This window comes from Macaca nemestrina, chromosome 1 (assembly GCF_043159975.1).
Source record: "Macaca nemestrina isolate mMacNem1 chromosome 1, mMacNem.hap1, whole genome shotgun sequence".
Taxonomy (NCBI): domain Eukaryota; kingdom Metazoa; phylum Chordata; class Mammalia; order Primates; family Cercopithecidae; genus Macaca; species Macaca nemestrina.
In genome coordinates, this window is record NC_092125.1 from 142,293,648 (window position 1) to 142,317,498 (window position 23,851).

A 23,851-nucleotide genomic window follows, 5' to 3' on the forward strand; every position below is an offset into this window, starting at 1 on the left:
GAAACAGCTGTAATTAAGAAAATTAGGGATCAGATGGGGTGGCTCACACCTGTAATCTCAGCATTTCGAGAGGCTGAGGCAGTAGGATCACTTAAAGCCCAGAGTTTCAGACCAGCCTAGGCAACAAGCGAGACCCTATTTCTACAAAAATAAATAAATAAATAATCTGGGCTTAGTGCCAATGTGCCTGTGGTCCCAGCTCCTCAGGAGATCTAGGCAGGAGGACTGCCTGAGCCTAGGAGTTTGTGGCTGCAGTGAGGTATGATTGCACCACTGCACTCCAGCCCAGGCAAGAGTGAGACTATCTCAGAAAAAAGAAAATTAATTAATTTTAAAAAAATCATGGGCAAGAGAGTTCCATTGATACTTTATTCTCCCTCCTTAAAAGTTGGGGAAAGCAGTTTTCAGTAATTGATTTCAGTTTACTACTAGAGAGTATCTTTCTTAAGAACAATCAGCCCTTGACAATTAATATGTATTTCATTCAGGGTTTAGATCACTATTTAAACTATACTATTTTTTAGGGATTCTGTTTTCCTAAAAGTTGGAAATTGGGCTAAAAAGATTGCTGTGAAGAGAGCTCTTAAATCTGAAGATCTTAGCATAAATCTATTAAGTTCTGAATTTGGTAAGTTAATTGAAGTAATGAAGACATGAATATAAATAACATAATTGCATTTAAAAATTACATCCTGTATACTGGTACAGAAAAACAGTATAAATGGTATAATGCAAAAATAAGATATTTAGATAATGTGAATAAACTTTAAAGGAAGTTTCATGTATTTAGGTATGTAAAAGATATCATGGACCAAGATGCCATAATTAAAAGTTTATCTTTTCATTTATAGATATTTTATTTTCCTAGATAGTTAAATTGCAGTTATTGTTGGAAGATTTTTATTTTTATAATGATCAATATATAATTTTTTCGTTGTCATATTTTTTAACCTTTCAACATATTTTAACTTTGTGGACTTCTTAGCTCTAGAAGTTATAAAAATATAAGAGAGATAAAAAGAAATGTGTTCTCATATGTGGATTTATATGAATTAAATAAGCATTTGTATACTTTTTTTCATTTTCCAGTTGGGCTTGATGTTCAGCAGAAATTTACAGTCTTTTACTTAGAACCCAAGAGGTTTGGAAATCAAATGACTATGCAAAGAAAATCTGAAACACAGATTTCCCATTCTAAACTTTCAGATAGATCTATAATAGCAGGACCTAATAAAGGTAAATAGCTCTATTAATTCTTATTTTATATTAAAGCAAAGGTATGGCTAGAGAGGAATATCATCAGTGTTATAGTACTGCAACACTCCAATTGAGGATATTCTGGAATAAGATATTTAAACTTCATAGTTGTTGCATTAATAGTATATAGTAGAGATTCTTATAGTTAGTATTTGTCAAATTGGGGTGATAATTGGGGGACAAATTTTTTGATTCATCTTTTGGTATATGTATTAGTCCGTTTTCGTGCTGCTGATAAAGACATACTTGAGACTGGGAAGAAAAAGAGATTTAATTGGACTTACAGTTTCACATGGCTGGGGAGGCCTCAGAATCATGGTGGGAGTTAAAAGGCACTTCTTACATGGCAGCAGCAAGAGAAAACTGAGGAAGAAGCAAAACAGAAACCCTTGATAAACCCATCAGATCTCATGAGACTTATTCACTATCAGAATAGCGATTAAGGGGAAAACTGGCCTCCATGATTCAGTTACCTCCCCCTCAGTCCTTTCCACAACATGTGGGAATTCTGGGAGATACAATTCAAGTTGAGATTTTGGTGAGGACACAGCCAAACCATGTCAGTATACGTTTTTCCTTTTCCATACTTATGCCATTGTTACAGCCATTGTCAGGGGAGAGCAAGTGATGTACAAGAATCAACAGATCTGTTAAGACAAATCAGAGTGAAAATGAATTATTGTTTTTTTAAATTAATTTATTATTATTATTATACTTTAAGTTCTAGGGTACATGTGCATAACGTGAAGGTTTGTTACATATGTATACTTGTGCCATGTTGGTGTGCTACACCCATCAACTCGTTAGCACCCATCAACTCGTCATTTACATCAGGTATAACTCCCAATGCAATCCCTCCCCCCTCCCCACTCCCCATAATAGGCCCTGGTGTGTGATGTTCCCCTTCCTGAGTCCAAGTGATCTCATTGTTCAGTTCCCACCTATGAGTGAGAACATGCGGTGTTTGGTTTTCTGTTCTTGTGATAGTTTGCTAAGAATGATGGTTTCCAGCTGCATCCATGAATTTTTTCAAACATATACAAAAGTAGATAGAAGTATATGATGAACTTTCATTTACTCATTATCCACTTTGAACAGTAATTAACTCATGGCTACTACTTTCATCTATACCTCTCTTTAGTTTTCTTCCATCCATATTTTGAAGCAAATTTTAGGTATCGTATTATTTCCTCTGTAAATGTTTCATTATATATCTATCTAAATGGTAAAGATTTTTTTAAACTACATTACTTTTATACATAAAAACTAATATCATCCAATATTAAGTCAGAGTTCAAATTGTCTCATAAATATTGTAGATATATTATCATCTTCATACCATCTAGATATAACAGATTAACTCCTGAGTTCTTTTGACCATTTCCAGTAGTTTTGATATGCAGAGTAATATGCTGTTCTAGGCTCATTTTGTATATATCTAGCTTCAGTCCCATACATAATAAACCCTTTGTTCAAGAAGCCTTTTTTTTAATGTTAGTAGGTTTCAGAGATCACAATCTGTGTCCTAGAGGAGCTCATTGCCATTGAGTGATCATGATCTCTTAGATTTTTTCATGCATAGAGTTAAGTATTATGTGATTACTTTTTTGTCTTAAAAGACATCATGAATTCATACTTATCCAATCAAATTCAGAGATAACAGAATTTATCCTTAAACTCAATTATCTATACACACCTTCTATCATGCTGAGAAACTTGGTTCTCAATGGCTTAAAAATAATAGAATATCACTGATTTTCTATCCTTTATATACATTACACACACAATAAACAGTCTGAAAATAGCAGCATCAGACTATCACTCTTAATATGATCATTAAAATTTGAGAATTATTTTGCAGGTATTTTTGTTCTTAGACTGTATCTAACTATCTTAGACTATATCTCAATAGTAAAATTATGTGTTTAAAAATCGCTTGGAATAGATCCTCTGTGTGCGGCCATGTCACTCTGGATACATATACTTTCATTTGTTTCATTTTATTTTATATTTTTAGGAATAGCTTTTAAAAATTAATTTTGTTTTATAATAATGTAAAACATTTACATGGCTCTGTAATTAAATCTACAAAACAAGCACTAAATATATAAACACTTGCAGCATAGGCAGTCTGCCTTGCAGTGCATTCTTGTTCAGTTGGTCCTATTTTCACCCTTTTGACCCCATAAGGGGAGCAGTTAACAGACACTGGGGAATTTGAGAGCAGCAGTGTGATTAGTCATGCTCTCTGAATAGTATTGGCAATTATGATAAATAGTAACTGCAGTGAGTAGTGGCAGGAAGAGCACATTTAGAACCATTCTGTGAGCTTATGAGCATTCATCTTCTTCCTTTTGAAGAACACAAGAGAGCTTCCATTTCTGGGTAGGATATGGTTTTGTGGTAGGCCAGTGCTTCCCCAGCTACAACTATGAAAACCTTCATATCTTATATAATTATAATTTTTAGGGCATCAGAGATTTGTGGAAGCAATAAGGACTAAAGAAACTAAAATTCCTATAAAAAGGCTAGGTAGACCATGCCCTGTAAAGAGGTTTACATGATCAGCAACTCACTATGTTTGCCTGACAGAGAAAAAGGGAAACCTCTTCTGGTGAAATATAATCTGGAAACCACCCACACAATGTCTGTCATATGATAAAAAAATTATGAGGCCTGCAAAGAGACAAGACCATATGACTGATAATCAACTGTGTAAAGAAACAAGCCAGACATGGTGACACACACTAGTAGGCCTAGATATTCAGGAGGCTAAGGCAGAAGGATTTCTTCAGTCCAGGACTTTGAGGCTGTAGTGCACTATGATCATGCATGTGAATTTACCACTGCACTCCAGCCTGGGTCACATAGCAAGACCACATCTCTTTTAAAAAAGTATAAAATAATTATGATTAATATTTTCAAGAAAATATAGAAAAAATAGGTAAATGCATGAAAAGATGGAAAGTTTTACCAGATGATTACAATCTATACAGAGATTTAAATGGACTTTCTAGAACTGAAAATACAGTATCTGAAGTGAAGAGCCAGTTGGGTAGGTTTAACATTAGATTCAATATAAGCAAATGTAGGATTTGTGGGCTTTGAGACATATCAGTAGAAAATGTCCAAATTGAAGCCCAGAGATAAGAGAATGGAAAGAACACAAAGGAATATAATATGCAAAAAAAAAAAAAAAAGTCTAGCATATGCATAATTACAGTCCCAGAAGCAGAGTAGAGAGAGAATGGGACAAAATTAACCTTCAAAGAGACAATGGCAGAGTCCATTTCAAAATAATAAAAGACATCAACCAACAGATTTAGAATTTTGGTAAACCCCAAACACAGGCAAATACAGGGAACACCACACCTGGACACATTGTAGCAAAACTGCTGAAAATGTTAAAATTAGACACATCATTTATGCATTCCCTTCAAAAGAGCAACAGCGAAACTGACAGCTGACTTCTCAACAATAATGATGGAAAACAGAAGACAATGGAACATCATATTCAAAATTTTACCAACCTATGTTTCTGCCCTGTGGAAAATATCCTTCAGGATGAAAGTGAAAAAAGACATAGAGAAAGAAAATAACTAAATAACTTTATCACTATTAGTATATTTATCAGCCTGAATTAAAACAAATACTAAGGCCAGGCTTAGTGGCTCATGCCTATAATCCTAGCACTTTGGGAGGCCAAGATGGGCAGATCTCTTGAGCCTAGGAGTTCAAGACCAGCCTAGGCAATGTGGTGAAACCCTGTCTCTACAAAAAAATTAAATTAGTGAGTGTGGTGACGTGCACCAGTGGTCCCAGCTACTTGGGAGGCTGAGGTGGGAGGATCATTTGACCCTGGGACGTTGAGGCTGCAGTGAGCTGAGATCACACTATTTTACTACAGCCTAGGTAACAGAGTGAGACCCTGTCTCAAAAAAATAAAATAAAATAAATGCTAAAGAGATTTCCTTAGAGGAAAATGATGGCAGATGAAAACATGGACCTACTGGAGGGAATGAAGAAGAGTAGAAAGGATAAATATATGGCTAAATATAAATCGACTATGTAAAACAATAATTGAAATGGCTTTCAGAGTTTAAAATATATGTGGAAATAAAATGCAAAGCAAAAAAATACAAGCTTGCATCTCAAGGATATGCCATATCAAACAATAATGTAATGAGAAAAACAGAAATCAACGATACATAGGATATAAATATACAACAGAAAAAAATCAACAAAGCTGAGATTTGGTTCTTAGAAAAGAGAAATAATATTAAGAACTCTCTATGAGCAAAGACTGATCAAGAGAAAAAGAAAGAAAACACAACAATATCAAGAATGAAGAAGAGGATATTACATTGTATATCAAAAAGTTACTGAAGATATTCAAAAGCATAAAAACAATGTATTAACAATTTTGTAATGATAAATTTGACATAGTTTGGGTTAAAATGAGAAAATTTATTGAGAAGCAGAGCTTACCAAAACTGACAGAAGAAAATAAAAACTGAGTAGTCTGATACTAGTAATGAAATTGTAGCAATTGTTAGTAAAAATTTTTCCACAAAGAAAACTTGAGGCATGGATGACTTCACTGTAAATTTTTCTCAATTAAGAAGAAATAATATCAAACTTACCTAAACTTTTCCAGAGAATAGAAAAAAAAAGAATATTTTCTAATGTTTCGTTTTTTTTTTTTTAATGAGGCCAGTATATCAAAACCTGACAAGGACATTAAAAAGAAAGGGAAATTATTTAGCAACGTATCTCATGAACATAGATCCAAAAGTCTTTAATGAAATATTCACAAGCTGAATTCGGCCAGATTTTTAAAAAGCACAATTAAGTATGGTTTATTGCATGTATGCAAGAGAGGCTTACCATTCAAAAGTAGATCAACATAATTCACTATGTTAACAGAGAAAAAGGAGAAAACCATTTGATCTTCTTGATAGGTGTCAAAAAAGTTTGACAAAATTCAATACTCATTTATGATTTAAAAAAAAAAACTCTTAGCAAACTAGAAATAGTAGGGAACTTCTTTTGTTTTGTTTTGTTTTTGTTTTTGAGACAGAGTTTCACTCTTGTTGCCCAGGCTATAGTGCAATGGCGCAATCACCGCTCACTGCAACCTCCACCTCCCAGGTTCAAGCTATTCTCCTGCCTCAATCTCCCAAGTGCTGGGATTACAGACTTGCACCACCCTGCCCAGCTAATTTTGTATTTTTAGTAGAGATGGGATTTCTCCATGTTGGTCAGGCTGGTCTCGAACTCTTGACCTCAGGTGATCCACCTGCCTCGGCCTCCCGAAGTGCTGGGATTACAGGGTGAGCCACCGCACCTGGCCTGGAACCTCTTAAATATAAAGAATATCTACAAAAACTATAGCAAATGTTATACTCGATAGTAAAATGTTAAACACTTTCCCACTGAGTTGGAGAATGTTACAAGAATGCTCTGTGTTACTATTTCTATTCAATATTGTGCTGGAAGTCTTAGTAATACAATAATACTTAAAAAAAGCAAAAAGGGGGCTGGGTACAGTGGCTCATACCTATAATCCCAGAACTTTGGGAGGCCGAGGTAGGAGGATCATTTGAATCCAGGAGTTTAAGACCAGCCTGGGCAACAGTGTGAAACTCCGTCTTTACAAAAAGAGAAAAAGGTAGCCACATGTGGCGGTGTTTGCCTGTAGACCCAGCTCCCCTGGAGGCTGAAATGGGAAGATCATTTGAGTCCAGGTTTTCGAAGTTACAGTGAGCTATGATTACACTGCTCCATTCCAGCCTGGGTGACAGAGTGAGACTTTGTCTCAACAAAAAGGAAAAAAAAAAGAAAAGAAAAGAATTAAAGAAATTGTCATTACTTCTAAGCAACATGATTATTTATAGAGGAAATCCAAAAGACTCTATAGACATGCTGTTGGAATTAATATTTTTAGAAATATCATTGAATGCAGTCAATATAAAAAACAATTGTACAATAGCCTCAAAAAGAATAAAATACTTAGGAATAAGTTGAACAAAAAAGCATAAGAAATGAACACTGAAAACTACAAAACACCATTGAAATAAAGAAGTTCCAAGTAAATTGAAAAATATTTTACACTCGTGGGTTGAAAGTCAATATTGTTAAGATGGCAGCACTTCTCATATTAATCCACAAATTCAACAAAGTCCTTATCAAAATCCTAGCTGTATTTTTTGCAGAAATTCACAGGCTGATCCTAAAATTCATGTGGAAATACAAGGGACCCAGAATAGCCAAGCTAACCTTGAAAAAAAAAAAAACGAAGGTAGAGGACTCACAATTCTTGGTTTCAAAACTTGTTACAAAGCTGCAGTAATTAAGACAAGGTGCTGCTGTCATAATAATAGACATAAAGATCAATGGAATACAACTGAGAGTATAGAAATAAACCTATACCTCTCTGCCAATTGATTTTTGACAAGGATGCCAAAACAATTTGATGGTAAAAGAATTTGAAAATAATTTTTCAAGAAATAGGGCTGGGGAACTGCATAGACACATGCAAAAGGATGTATTTGGACTCCTACCTCATACCATATACAAAAATTAACTCAAAATGAATCAAAGACCTAAAAGTAAGAGTTAAAACTATAAAACTCACTAGGTACGGTGGCTCATGCCTGTAATCCCAGCACTTTGGGAGGCTGAAGTGGGTGTATCACCTGAGGTCAGGAGTTCAAGACCAGCCTGGCCAAGATGGTGAAACCCTGTCTCTACTAAAAATACAAAAAAAAAAAAAAAAAAAAAAAATTAACTGGCCATGGTGGTGGTCCCCTGTAATCCCAGCTACTCAGGAGGCTGAGGCAGGAGAATCACTTGAACCCAGGAGACGGAGGTTGCAGTGAGCCAAGCTCGCTCCATTGCACTCCAGGCTGGGCAATAAGAGTGAAACTCTGTCTCAAAAACAAACAAACAAACAAACAAAAAACTCTATAAAACTCTTAAAATAAAATATAGGTGTATATCTTCATCCATTACCATGTACAAGGCAACAGTTTCTTAGGTATGATATGTAAAGCTCTAGCAACCAAAGAAAAAATAGATGAATTGGACTTAATCAAGATTAAAAACTTTTGTGCTTCAGAGGACACTATTAAGAAAGTGAAAAGACAACCCACAGAATGGGAGAAAATACTACAAATCATATATATCTGATAACAAACTAGTATTGAGTATGTATAAAGAAATCTTACATTTCAACAGTAAAAAGACAAATAGCCCAATTAAAATTAGTCAAGGGGCTGGGCACAGTGACTCATGTCTGTAATCCCAACACTTTGGCAGACTGAGTTGGGTGGATCATTTGAGGTCAGGAGTTCAAGACCACCCTGGCCAATATGGTGAAACTCCATCTCTACTAAAAAATATAAAAATTATCCAGACATAGTGGTGCACACCTGTAATCCCACCTACTCAGGAGGCTGAGGTGGAAGAATTGCTTGAACCCAGGAGGTAGAGGTTGCAGTGAGCTGAGATCATGCCACTGCACTCCAAGCTGGGTGACAGAGTGAGACTTAGTTTCAAAAATAAAATAAAAATAAAACTAGTCAAGGGATCTGAAGAGACATTTTCCAAAGAAGTGATACAAATGGTTAACACACATATGAAAAGATCCTCTACATTGTTAGTCAACGCAGAAATGCAAATCTAAACCACAGTAAGATACCACTTCCCACTCAGGAGGATGGCTTTAGTCAAAATGATGGACGATAGCATGTGTTGATAAGGATAGGGAGAAACTGGAACCTCATACACTGCTAGTGGAAATGTAAAATTGTGGACTGCTTTGAAACACAGTTGGTAGTTTCTCAAGAAATTTAACATGGAATTAACATATGATCCAGCAATTGTACTCCTAGGAGTATATCCAAAAGAATTGAAAACATAATCATATGAAAACTTAGACATGAATGTATATAGCTGCATTATTTATAATAGCCTAAACTGGAAACAACCCAAATATCTATCAGCTGATGAATAGATAAGCAAAATGTGGTATATCCATACAATAGAATATTATTCAGCCAAAAAGAAAAACTAGTGATACATGCTACAGCACCGATGAGCCTTGAAAACATGCTAGATAAAAACTAGTCACGAAAGACCAAATATTGTATCCTTCAATTTATATGAAACGTCTACAACAGGTAAATCTATAGAGACAGAAAGTAGATTGGTGGTTGTCAGGGGTTGAGGGCAGAAATAAATGAGGAATGACTACTAATCGTTATATGGTGGGTTTTTTGTGTGTGTGGTGATGACAGTGTTCTGGAATTGTATGATGACTGTCGCACAGCCTTGGGAATACACTAAAAAGCCACTGAATTGTACAGTTTAAAAATGTGAATGGTATGGTATGAATTATAATTTAATTAAGAAATTTAAAAGTCCATTGTATTCCTAAATACCAGCAAAAAGGAGAAATTATAATTTTAAAACAGCATTTACAATAGCATAAAATATCAGCCTAGTAATAGAATAACAAAAAATGCTCAAGACCACTACATGAAAACTAAAAATCATTTTTTAAAGGAAATTAGGGAAAACATACATTAATTAAGATACCATTTCAAGGACGAAAAGTTTAATATTGTAAAGATGTCAGTTCTCGCCAAATTAATCTTTATATTCAATGCCATCCCAATTTCAGCAGGGTTTTGCTGTTGTTGTCATTTTTTTCTGAAATGACCAGCTAATTGTAAAATTCATATGAAAATTCAAAAGGACAGGGTAGTCAGGGCAAACTTGAACTAAAACATATTTGGGCAACCTACTTTACTAGATATCAAGACCTGTTATTAAACAATAGATAAAAGAATGTGATGTAGGCATAAGGATAGACACATTAACCAGTGCAATGGACTAGAGTCCAGAAATACACCTACAAATAATACAGTCATTGATTTCTGACAAAGGTGAAGTGCCATGCAGTTGGAAAAAAGACAGTCTTTCAATAAATGCTGCTAGAGCAACTGGACGTCCATATTGAAAAAATTGTATGTCAGGCCGGGCACGGTGGCTCACGCCTGTAATCCCAGCACTTTGGGAGGCTGAGGTGGGCAGATCACAAGGTCAGGAGATTTAAGACCATCCTGGCTAACACGGTGAAACCCTATCTCTACTAAAAATACAAAAAATTAGCCAGGCATGGTGGCAGGCACCTGTAGTCCCAGCTACTCAGGAGGTGACTGGCATGAACCTGGGAGGTGGAGCTTGCAGTGAGCCGAGATTGCCACTGCACTGCAGCCTGGGCAACAAAGCAAGACTCTGTCTCAAAAAAAAAAAAAAAAAAGAAAAAAGAAAAAATTGTATGTCAACCCACACCTCACACTGTACACAAAACTTATTTCCAAATAGATGACTGATTTAAATGTGAAAGAAAAACAATAAAACTTTTAGAGGAAAAAAAATAGGTCTTCAAGACCTTGGGATAGGTTGGCTTTTAAAAAAAAAAAAAAACAGGGCACAAAACATTCTAACCATAAAAACATAATGAATTTGACTATGTTAAAATTAAGAACTCTGTTCATCAAAAAGATACCATTAAGAGAGTGAAGGGTGCAACTCACTGAATGTGAGGAAAAAAATTGAATACATATACCTGGTTGTTATGAGCTGAATTGTGTGCACCCCCAAATTAATATGCTGAATTCATCAGAGTGTGACTGTATTTGGAGATAGGGTCTGTAAAAGATAATTGAATTAAAATAGGGTTCCTTAGGGTGAACCCCAATCCAATATGACTGGTGTTCTTATAAGAAGAGGAAATTAGGATGCAGGCACGCATGGAGAGAAGATCATGTGAAGACACAGTGAGCAATAAACATTTACAAGCCAAGGAGAGGAACCCTACCAACACCTTAATCTTAGACTTGTAGCCTGTAGAATTGTGAGACAATAAATTTCAGTTGTTTAAGCCACTCAATCTGCCACTTTGTTATGGTAGCCTTAACAAATTAATACACTGAAAAGAACGATTCTACATAATATATAAGGAACTCTTATGTGTATTAGTAAATATTTTAAAAATGAGTACCCAATTGAACAGACACTTCAAAATAGAAGATATCCAAAACGTCAAGAACATATTAAAGGCTATTGAAGTTCATTAGACAATGTGAGAATGAAAATCTACGAGATATTGCTGTATCATTGTTCAACCATCAAAAGGACTTAAGTGAAAAAGAAAATACCAAGCATTGATGAGGATATATAACAACTGTTACTCTTAATCACTAATATGATTATAGATTGCTACAACTACTTCAGAAAACTAGCAGTATTTATTAAAGCTTAGCATATGCATTCTATGATAGAGTAATTCCCCTGGCATATTATGTGATAGCGCAATTCTTCTTCTAGGTATATACCAGATAGAAGTGTGCATATATGTTCACCAAAAGATGTATTTTGGAATGTTCATAGCAGTACTATCATATTAGCCCTAAAATGGAAACCAGCCAAAAGCTCATCAGCAGTTAGACAGACAAATGAATTGTGGTATATTGACCCAATAGAATTCTACAGGGGTCAGAAAACTTTCTTAAAAGGCCAGATAGTCAATGTTTTTGGTTTGCAGACTATAGATCTTTATAACTATGCAAGTCTGTCTTTGTAGGTCTTTGCAACCCAAAAGCAGCCATAGACAATATGTAAATGAATAGACATGGGTGTATTCCAGTAAAACTTTATTTACAAAAATAGATAGCTGGCCCATGGACTATAGTTTCCAACCCCTGCTATAGAGCAAGGAGATTGAATTAGCTATAACTACACACAACAATATGAATGAATATCACTAACATAAAGTTAAGCAAAAGAAGCCAGACACAAAAAGTAATACTGTATGAGCCCATGTATATAAATTGCAAAAATAAGCACTACTAACTCTCATGGTTTGAATTGTGTTTCACAAAAATGTATGTTGATGTTCTAATCCCTGGTACCTGTGAATGTGATCTTATTTGCAATCGTTTGCAAATGTAATCAAGTTAAGGTGGACCCTAATCCAATAGGACTGCATCCTAATCCAATACGACTGGTGTCCTTATATGAAAAGGCAAAAAGACACAGACACAGAGAAAAGTCCATATGAATACCAATACAGAGGAAAGACAGCCATGCAAAGACAGAGGCAGAGATTATAGTTCTGCTCCCACAAGCCAAGAAATGTCTAGAGCTATCAGAAATTGGAAGAGTCAAGGAAGGATCCTCCCCTAGAGGCTTCAGAGGGAGTATGGCTCTGCCAACAACTTTATTTCAGACTTTTAATGTTCAGAACTGTGAAAAAATAAATTTATGTTGTTTTAAGCCATCCAGTGTGTGGTATTTTGTTATAGCAGCCCTAGAAAACTAATATACTAATCTGTGCTGTTAAAAGTCAAGATAAAGGTTACTCTTGACAGAGTTGACTAGAATAGGACAGAAAGATAGTTTCTAGGGGTGCTGATATTTCTCTGTTGTGGGTAGTACTGAACCCTATATATATTATTTCCTTATTAAGTCAAGAACTTTCACCTTTTCACTTAAAGGAAACACTTTACAGCTTCTCTTTGGCACATCCAAATTGCCAGCATCACTACTCTTGTGCTTTGGAGCCATTATTAAGTAAAGTAAGGGTTACTTGAACACAAGTGCTGTGATACCGTGACTGTCGATTTGATTATTGAGACAGCTACCAAGGGACTAAGGGGTGGTTAGCATATACAACCTGGATATGCTGGACAAAGGGATGATTCACATCCAGGACAGAATGAAGTGGGACAGCATGAGATTCTATCACGCTACTCAGAATGGTGTGCAATTTACAACTTACGAAATATTTATTTCTGAAAATTTTCATGTAATATTTTCAGACCAGAGTTGACCTTGGGTAACTGAAACTGTGGAAAGTAAAATCATGGTTGAAAGGGGCTATTGTATGTAGTCATCCAAATCTTAGGAACTTATGCATATCCCTATTGTACAATTCCATTTTTATATGCAAATGTATATATCCCTGGATAAAGATACATAATTAAACCTTTAAACATAACATACATACACTATTTCTTAGTAACTGACACAATGAAGGGTCAGTAGATTACCCTACTAAGGTTGTGACACCAAATTTGGGCCTTTTCAAAACAATCCAAATTTCACTTGTTCTAATCCCTTGTCAGATGGTGTTATTAAATGATACAAACTGATATTTAGTTAAAAGAATATAATTGCTAAATGGCTGTTTCCAAATGTGCTTGCAAGTTGAACAAATGTTTCTATTTTGTGTATCATCAAATTATAGGACTATGTATAAAAACAAAAACACGCACCTTAGGGAATGTAAAATAATGGAAAATTCTTTTCATGCTTTCTACAACTTATATTAGTCCGTTTCCATGCTGCTGATAAAGACATAACTGAGACTGGGTAATTTAAAACAAAATGAGGTTTGTTGGGCTCACAGTTCCATGTGGCTGGAGAGGCCTCACAATCATGGCAGAAGGTGAAAGGCATGTCTTACATGGTGGCAGACAAGAGAGAATGAGAGGGGAATTCTCTCTTGAGAATGAGAGAGAGAATAAGGGAAACCCCTTATAAAATCATCAGATCTTGTGAGACTTATTCACTACCACAAGAACAGTATGGGGGAAACTGCCCCCATGATTCAGTTATCTCCCCCAGTTCCCTCCCACAACATGTGGGAATTATGGAAGCTGCAAATCAAGATGAGATTTGGGTGGGACACAGCCAAACCATATCAAACTTTTTGAAAACATTCTTTTAGCTGCAATTTCTCACATATGGTTATAGTTCCAAGAGGTAAAATTTTTGTACAATTTGAGGAGAACATTTTTGTTATTTTTAGTATATGGCAATGTGAAACATATTTTTAAGTTGTAAAAACAAAAATTAAAAAATTTTCAGGCCTGCTCTTAGTGTATGAAGATTAGGCATTCAAACTTCTTATCCTTTAAATGCATTCTAAATAAGAATTATAGGCTTTGCTTAATTTGAAGAAAATCTATTTGACATTAATAAATTTATCTTCATTTGCAGTGTTTTTCTGAATATGAAAATTTAATGTCTTCAGGCTGGGCGCAGTGGCTCACACCAGTAATCCCAACACTTTGGGAAGCCGAGGCAGGTGGATCACCTGAGGTCAGGAGTTCGAGATTAGCCTGGCCAATGTGGTGAAACCCCATCTCTACTAAAAATACATAAATTAGGTGGGCGTGGTGGCAGACACCTGTAATACCAGCTATTTGGGAGGCTGAGGCAGGAGAATTGCTTGAGCCTGGGAGGTAGAGGTTGCAGTGAGCCGAGATTGCACCACTGCACTCCAGCCTGGGCAACAAAGGCAAAACTCTATCTCAAAAATAATAATAATGATGATTAACATAGTTGAATGAATACAAGGATAAAGCCAATCCTCAGGCACATTGTGTGTCCATCTAAATACCAGTCAAAAGGCAGTCTACTTTTCTTTATATTCTTTGGTGTGTATGTGCATTAAGTTGCAAAATCAAGGACTCTAGTTCAGTGTATTCCTTTTCTTCATAAATAAATAACAAAATGATAATAAAATATTTGACAGAAAAATGAAAAGGAGACTCTCTTATCATTAAAAACAAAAGTAAAACGATGAAGTGCATAAATCTATGATTAGCATAAATGGAGAACTGCAAAAGTCAAAGTAATATTTAAAAATACTCCAATGGCTTCTGCACAGACCAGATTATTTGAATTTATAATTAGAAAGTTACATTAAGTGTGTCAGAGATTCTTGCTATTTTCTATTTATTGTCTGGACTTTTTTTTTTAAAGAAGTGAACCTTGCCCCGCCACCTGTTAATGACCCTGTTAAAGTAATTTTAAGTGTTTTCTTTCAATACATTTCTATTTGATATTATTAATAAATTTACTTTAAATGCTTGGAACGGGAGACTTTATAACAAGTAAATTAATATAATATGTGGCAAAACTATGAAAATATTTGCATCTCAGATGATGACAGTGATGGAATATGGAATCTGCTGTCTTTGGAGTATACTTAAGAGTACAGCTTAGGCTGGGTGTGGTGACTCACACCTGTAGTCTCAGCACTTTGGGAGGCCAGGTGGGTGGATTGCTTGAGCTTACAGGTTCGAGACCAGCCTGGGCAACATGGCTAGTCTCTACAAACCCTGTCTCTACAAAACATACAAAAATTAGCTGGGTGTGGTGACGCGTGCCTGTAGTTCCAGCTACTGAGGGGGCTGAGATAGGAGGATCGCTTGAACCTGGGAGGCTGAAGTTTCGGTGAGCTGAGATGGTGCCGCTGCACTCCTGCCTGGGTGACAGAGCCAGACTTTTTCTCAAAAGAGAAGAGTACAGCTTAGATTAATTTTTTTCTGAGAACCTTATCTTTCTAATTACCAATATCTGTAAGCTTATATTTGCTAATAAGACAAATTCAGACAATTCTCAGGAGGTAGGGAGGGCGGCAGGGTAGAGGGGAGCACTTTTATTTTCGAAGTACCATGTGTAACAAAAATACAGCAAAAAGATTTCGTCAGGTAGTATCCATTTGCTAGTATTATATAAACAAACAAACAAAACTTGCATACAGTCCTCATTCCTGACAAGATTTGCCAACTTTGCCTTGAAATTTTTGGGAGCCCTCAGAATCTCTCCAATTGGAGTCCCAGATCATAGTTGTTGCCACTGGGAGCAAATGTGTGCATAGTCATTGTGCACCACCTTGTGGCAGCGTTTAGACATGCATCTTTTTTAGAAGCTCTTTAGTATTTAAGAGACAAAGTCAACTCTTTATTGCTCATTTTTAAACAGCAACTTGCAAAGCTTTTTCTTCCAAGTCTTCCCACCTCAAAACAATAGTTCCCTTCTCTAAATAACTTAAATAAATCCTTTGGGAGAACTAAAACAACTGGTACAACTAGAGAGAGAATTGTTGATAGATCAGGCTCTGGAATTAGACTACCTTGAATTAGAATCTCAGATTTGCTACTTACTAACAGCATAGTCTTTTTTTTTTTTTTTTAATTTATTTATTATTATTATACTTTAAGTTGTAGGGTACATGTGCATAACGTGCAGGTTTGTTACATATGTATACTTGTGCCATGTTGGTGTGCTGCACCCATCAACTCGTCATTTACATCAGGTATAACTCCCAATGCAATCCCTCCCCCCTACCCCCTCCCCATGATAGGCCCCGGTGTGTGATGTTCCCCTTCCTGAGTCCAAGTGATCTCATTGTTCAGTTCCCACCTATGAGTGAGAACATGTGGTGTTTGGTTTTCTGTTCTTGTGATAGTTTGCTAAGAATGATGGTTTCCAGCTGCATCCATGTCCCTACAAAGGACACAAACTCATCCTTTTTTATGGCTGCATAGTATTCCATGGTGTATATGTGCCACATTTTCTTAATCCAGTCTGTCACTGATGGACATTTGGGTTGATTCCAAGTCTTTGCTATTGTGAATAGTGCCGCAATAAACATACGTGTGCATGTGTCTTTATAGCAGCATGATTTATAATCCTTTGGGTGTATACCCAGTAATGGGATGGCTGGGTCATATGGTACATCTAGTTCTAGATCCTTGAGGAATCGCCATACTGTTTTCCATAATGGTTGAACTAGTTTACAATCCCACCAACAGTGTAAAAGTGTTCCTATTTCTCCACATCCTCTCCAGCACCTGTTGTTTCCTGACTTTTTAATGATTGCCATTCTAACTGGTGTGAGATAGTATCTCATTGTGGTTTTGATTTGCATTTCTCTGATGGCCAGTGATGATGAGCATTTTTTCATGTGTCTGTTGGCTGCATGAATGTCTTCTTTTGAGAAATGTCTGTTCATATCCTTTGCCCACTTTTTGATGGGGTCGTTTGTTTTTTTCTTGTAAATTTGTTTGAGTTCTTTGTAGGTTCTGGATATTAGCCCTTTGTCAGACCAGTAGATTGCAAAAATTTTCTCCCATTCTGTAGGTTGCCTGTTCACTCTGATGGTAGTTTCTTTTGCTGTGCAGAAGCTCTTTAGTTTAATGAGATCCCATTTGTCAATTTTGGCTTTTGCTGCCGTTGCTTTTGGTGTTTTAGACATGAAGTCTTTGCCCATGCCTATGTCCTGAATGGTACTACCTAGGTTTTCCTCTAGGATTTTTATGGTATTAGGTCTAACATTTAAGTCTCTAATCCATCTTGAATTAATTTTCGTATAAGGAGTAAGGAAAGAATCCAGTTTCAGCTTTCTACTTATGGCTAGCCAATTTTCCCAGCACCATTTATTAAATAGGGAATCCTTTCCCCATTTCTTGTTTCTCTCAGGTTTGTCAAAGATCAGATGGCTGTGGATGTGTGGTATTATTTCTGAGGACTCTGTTCTGTTCCATTGGTCTATATCTCACTAACAGCATAGTCTTAAGCATCTTACTGAACCTCTGTAAGAATTAATTTTCCCATATGCGAAATGGAGATATGGTAGGAACCTTATAGGCAGACAACCAAGGGTGACTAGACATTTGAGGAAAATGTAGAATGTGTGAAAGTCCAAAATAAGTAAATAGAAAATGGATGAAAGAGCAAAAGGATAATTCAGGAATATAACAAAACCTAATATAAAACTTTAGTAACCTCAGAGAAATTAAAGATTATATTAGCAACCACAAAACTGAATAGGATGCCATTTTAAAATAAAAAGAACCAGAGCAAGCACAGAGAAGCAAAAACTATGTTTGGAAAGAAAACTGGAGGGCATGAAGATAAAGTCAATACCTTCTCACTGAAAGCAAAAAGTCAAGGAGATAGAAAATGTAAGAGAAAAAGGAGGCAATTTAAGAGCCCAGTATCCAACTTGTAAGTGTTGAAGAAAGAACAAACAAATCAGAAGAAATAATTTGAGAAAACTTTTTAGAACTGAAGTGTGACAGAAATCTTCACATTAAAAAGGCTTACTTAATGCTAGTTAGGCTGAATGAAAGATCTATAAATAAAGCATAATTGCGATATTTCAGAACATTGTGAAGAAAGATAAAATTGTAAATGCTTACAAAGAACAAAAATAAAAAATTGCAATAGTCTTTTTGTGAGCAAAGTTGGATGCTAAAAGTCAATTGATTTAAAATTCCAGGGGGAAGCCAGGTGCACTGGTTTGTACCTGTAATCCCAGCTACTTGGAAGGATGAGAAGGCAGGATTGCTTGAGCCCAAGAGTTCAAGGCTGTGGTGAACTGTGATCTCACACCTGCACTCCAGCCTGGGTGACAGAGTGAGACCCTGTCCCCAAAACTAGTAATAAAAAATAAAATTCCAAGGGAAAAATGATTTTCAACTTTATGTTCTGTGCCCAACCAAACTACTAAGTATGAAAGTAATATAAAGATAACCTTAATACATTCAAAGATTCAGACAATTTTATTCTCACACATCCTTTCTTAGGCAGTTGCTTGAAACTGATCACCAGTAAAACAAGAAAGAAAAAGCCCAAGAATCCATTTGTAGTAGATTCAGCCCAGGAACTTAATGAAAGAAAGTTCAAAGATGACAGTTATAGGGCAGGTCTAGATTGCATTAGGAGGCAGATATAGGGCTCAAGGAAGGAGGCATCTGTGAGGGGGGAATAAATGGATGAGGCATTCCCATGTATTTGCTTTTACCCTTGAACTATTGAGTGAACTTAAACAAACAAGGTAGATATTGCTAGACTAATAGGAAAGCTGCAAAACTTGAGGGGAAGCAATATGCTGCTCGAGAAAGAAAATCATTCCACTTGATTCTGCATTAAAAATATTTTTACCTTCTCTATATCTCACATCAGTCTATTCTCTGTAACTGTACCTCCACCACCACTCTGGAGTTACCATCATTTCTGCTTAGACTCCTACTGGTTTTCTTGCATCCTTTCTGTCTTATCTCAAATCTATTTTCCATATTACACTCTACATAGTGATGTTTTTTCAAAATGCAAATCTGATTATGCCCCCTCTTTGGTTAACACACTTCAGTGGCTTCCCATAGCTCTTTGAATCTAAATCATTAGCATCCCCTAGAAGGTTCTATATGGTTACATGGTCAGCCAGTCCCTAAGCAGCAATGCAGTGGTAGCTGCTATGTAGTCTTGCCTCACTTTTGTAGATTTGGCTGGTAAGGACACCCTGATGGATTTAAACAGTTTTATTACTTACACAGATGGCAAAGCAAGATCAGCATGGTATTAGCTGCTTATATCCCCAATTCCACAGGATGATACCAAACTAGAGGGGTCAGATGACAGACAACATACGTGGTGAGTTGCTTTGTTTTTGAGAAGTGAACTCTAGGCTGCAGCTAAGCAGTTTTATCTGAAAGGGACAAAGTGGAAAGTTCCATGCCTTAGTGGAATCAGGGAGGCAGATGAGAAACTGCCTCATGGCAAGTCTTCTGCAAGATCGGGGGTTTTCTGCAAGGTATGTAGCAAATGTGAAATGGCCTTTGGTAGCTCCTCACAAGACTGCCTATCTTGCCATTTTTAAGGGTGATCCCAGGGCATTCTGCCAACAGTCGAGTCTTACCTACATGGCCTATATGGAGACATGCAATTGCCATGGTGCCATGGTGGAACTGTTCCCCTGCTAACATAGGCTGCCTTTACTACCACTATAGTCTTATCTTATGTACTTTCTCATATTTGCTAGCATCAGTCATACTGACCTTTCAGTTTCTCCAATGTGCCATGCTTTTCCTTGTCATAGAGCTTTAGCATATGCTGTGCCCTCTGCCTGAACCCCACTTTCTCCTCACTCTTTGCCTTCTTAACTTCCCTTCTTTCTTTGGTACTCAGCCCAACGTTCCTGACCAGAACAGCTCCACCTCTTATCGCATAGCATGATGTACCTCTCCTTCACAGCATTCAGAACAATTTTAGTTTTAAATTTATTTGTATAATCTTGAATTGATGTAATAGTAGAGATAGTGGGGATAATACATACATTAATATATTTATCGCCTAATTGTCAAATGTTTTTACATACTTAATTACATTTTATTTTTACATCTCAGAGAGATAAACAGAACAGATATTATTTTAAATCTTTTTTCCCAAATAAGAGCCTATATTAGAGCTCATTTTAAGTTCTATTTTAGTGTTCCCTGTACTTCACCACTATGTTTTTTCTGTAAATACATTAAATATAATGCAGCATACAGTAAGCAGTAAGCACAGAGAAAATGCCACAGTGGCCCAAAGGAGAGGGAAATCAGATCAGGCGATCACCATAGACCTCCAACACAGAGGTCCCATTTGAGTCAGACTTGCAGGTTGGTAGGCAGCTGTTGGGCAAGGAAGTGAGGGTCTTCTAAGACAAGAGATAATATCAAAGCTACAGTTATAGAAAGGCATGGAACTATTTGAAGAATGGCAGTTGAATGTGTTTTGATGGATGTAGGGTCCCAGGAAGGGAAGCTGGAATTGGATCGTGCAGGGCCTTGAAGATGAAATTGATTTTGTTTGCAGTAGGAAGTAACTTACGTTTCTAAGTGGGCAAATTGATCTGATCAGCATTGAACTTTAAAAGCATTAAATAGGCAACAATGTGTAGAATAAATTGTAGCATGGAGGACTGGATTCAAGAAACCAGTTCTAATCTAAGTGAGAGGTAACGGGATCATGACTTGGGACAAAACACCTGAAGCAGTAAGTCATGACACACCTTACAAAGTTTAATGTCAAAGCCTTTCAGTCAGTGCCTAAGAGGAACACACTTGTGTTTGAGGAACGTTAGGTCTATTTAATGTACTGCAGCAAAGGAGAGATCCATAGCAACAGAACTGTGGGTCATCTCAGGGAGCCGGGAGGATTTTCTTCTTATAGGATTTCAGCTTGTGCTGGGTGACTGTTAGGAAGGTTTAGGGAAAGCAGAGGTCAGTTCTAGATTGGATGCCCTCAGGAAGTGAGATATTGGGTATTTTGGTACATTTTATTTTGGAAGCGAGAGGATTTAAAAAATAGTAGTCATCTGTGATAGCCAGAAGAGGGGGATGTTTCATTATTTTTTATGGTTCTTGAGAATTCTTTTCTCTAGTTTTAGAAATACTTACATGGTAGTCTTATCTCTGTCTTCTTCTACTGTGGTCACAGAGTGGCCTTATCTGGATATTTATATTCTCACAATTGTTTGCTCAATTGGGAATACTGTGGTTTAGCTGTCAGCTTCCAGCTGCCAGGTGTTTTCTTTTTACTTCATCAGTACCCAATACATTGATCTGTTCAGCCCTAAAGACCAGCCATTGCCTCATATGTTGAGCAGCCTCATCTATTTACCCTAGGCTGCAGTATGTATATTATCACTGTCTAGATGTGCCATGACTTGGAAAAGCTTGATTGAACAATGGTGCTGAAAATGAAGAGTAAAGGACCAAGAAATGTTGTAAAGGTTTTCAAGCTCTCCACTATCTCCAACATTTCTGGGTCACTTAAAATCTATGCTCCAGCAAAAATAAGCTGATTTCAGCTCTTACAATCTGTGATTTGCTGCCTTTGGGTATTATGCCCTCCATCTGGAATGTCTTCCTTTGGTCTCATTCTCATGTTCATATTTCTGTCTGTCCTTCAAGGACCAGTTCAAACATCTCTCTCCTTCCCTGTGCTACTAGTGAGAGCTAAGATCAAGAAAAACTGATTTAAAATATAATAAATGAAGAATAAACTATATATTTGGATATGTTAATTCTAAGAGGAGTCAAGATGGAAATAATCTCTCTTTTCTGTGAATTCATATAGCAAATTTATTAGATCCCTAAAGCATTTATTTCCAATATTTATTAAGTATGTATTACATCCTGTTTACTAACTTCTGTCAGCAGTACCATCAAAATGCCATGATGTTTGCTTCTTTCCAGGTTTTTCAGGCTTAAGTACAAAGCAGCAGAAGTGTTTTTAAACTCCACCCTCATTCTTACCTCATTTAGTATAAAAGTTACTGATATGTGGCCAGATTTGACCCTATTAACATTATACATATATAATGTTTTATATATATATACACACATACATACATAGAAAATATATACCATGCAGGTTGAGAGTATTAAACTATGTATATATGTCTGTGTGTGTCTATATATATAGTCTATATATATATAGTGTCTGTGTATATATACACACGCGCGTTCACACACACACACACACACACACACACACACACCAGGGAGGTTATACACACCAGGGAGGTCGAGAGAAGCTTGTAGGTGGTTCAGTGTTTCTTGTTGGGACTAATAGTGGGGCAGGGACTAACTTATCGAAAATATGTTTTAAAAATTACCAGGCATGGTGGTAATTGCCTGTAGTCCCAGTTACTTGGAAGGCTGAAACAGCAGGATCTCTTGAGCCGAGGAGATTGAGACTGTAGTACTAATTATCATGCCTGTGAATAGCCACGGCACTCCAGCCTAGGCAACATAGCAAGACCCCATCTCTTTATTTAAAAAAAAAATTATGTGGATTACAAAACACTTGAGGAAGTATAAAAATCAATATTTTTGTATTGTCTGAAAGGAAGGAAACTGGATAAAAATTAATTATATTGAATTAACAATAATAAATGCACTGACAAATAGGTTTGTTTTTCCTATATTAATTTAGGAATGACTGCCAGCAAAAAACCTGGGAACCGAGAATGCAGTCATCCTTGTAAAAGTAAACATACATGTGGACATAACTGCTGTGAGTTCCTTAAAACAAGTTTATTTCAAGTGTTCAGAATTGAAAGGTCTTTGGTGGATAGTAATGACATCCTAATTATCTATGTATGATATTTATATTATGCAACTTAATAACTCAAATAATTTTCTCTCTTTTGTGGGCAACATAAAAAGGTAAATACTATATTCGAAAATTTAAAGAAATTTGACTTTATAAGAATAAAATCTGAAGTTTAACCTAAAGAATCTGAAGCTTCTTTTCATAGGTAAAATTGGAATTGCACAGAAGTCAGAAATTAAAGAGTCAACAATTTCTTCATATTTATCTGATTTAAGAAACAGGAACGCTGTTTCATCTGTTCCTATAGTTAAACGTCTGAAGGTTAGTTTTAATAACATTTTCCCTTTGTTCTGTAATTTAATGTATATAAATATTCTTTGTTCTGTCTATCAATTAGGTAGGTATCCACAGTGTACTTTAGAATTACTTGTGGACTTGACTAAGAATATTACCATTATTCATAATCCATCTTCTCTTTCTTCCTTCCTTCTTTTTTCTAAATCTTTCTTCTTTCCTTTCATCTTCACTAAGCACCAAGAATATGCCAAAGTGCTAAGATATAGTGATGAATAAGACAGTCTTATTCCTAATCATAGAATTTGTAGTTGAGTGAGAAATACAAATAAGTAAACATGCTTTTTTAATACAGTGTGATGAGTGATTCTATGACAGAAGTACAACACACTTAAGTTTAGATAGAAAATGTACTCAATCCACATTTGATGGACTAAGAAAGGATTCCTAATAGATGTGATTGAGACCTGAAGGATAGGCCAAGGATGGAGGGGCAGGCACCAGAATGATAGTAGGAAGAGATAGCTAAATATTCCAGGCATAG

At 36.2% G+C, this 23,851-nt stretch overlaps 1 protein-coding gene across 2 annotated transcripts in view; it reads left to right on the top strand.

The window, feature by feature from the left end:
- Positions 1-482: 482 nt before the first annotated feature.
- Positions 483-23,851, top strand: part of LOC105482854 (probable ATP-dependent DNA helicase HFM1) — a 39,633-nt gene continuing 16,264 nt past the window's right edge. For both annotated transcript variants that reach the window (XM_071080958.1, XM_071080941.1), the window contains exons 1-4: positions 483-628; positions 1,090-1,236; positions 22,894-22,974; positions 23,219-23,334. In XM_071080958.1, the coding sequence (XP_070937059.1) occupies positions 1,155-1,236; positions 22,894-22,974; positions 23,219-23,334 (279 nt within the window). In that variant the 5' untranslated portion in view covers positions 483-628; positions 1,090-1,154. The remainder of the gene's footprint in view (positions 629-1,089; positions 1,237-22,893; positions 22,975-23,218; positions 23,335-23,851) is intronic.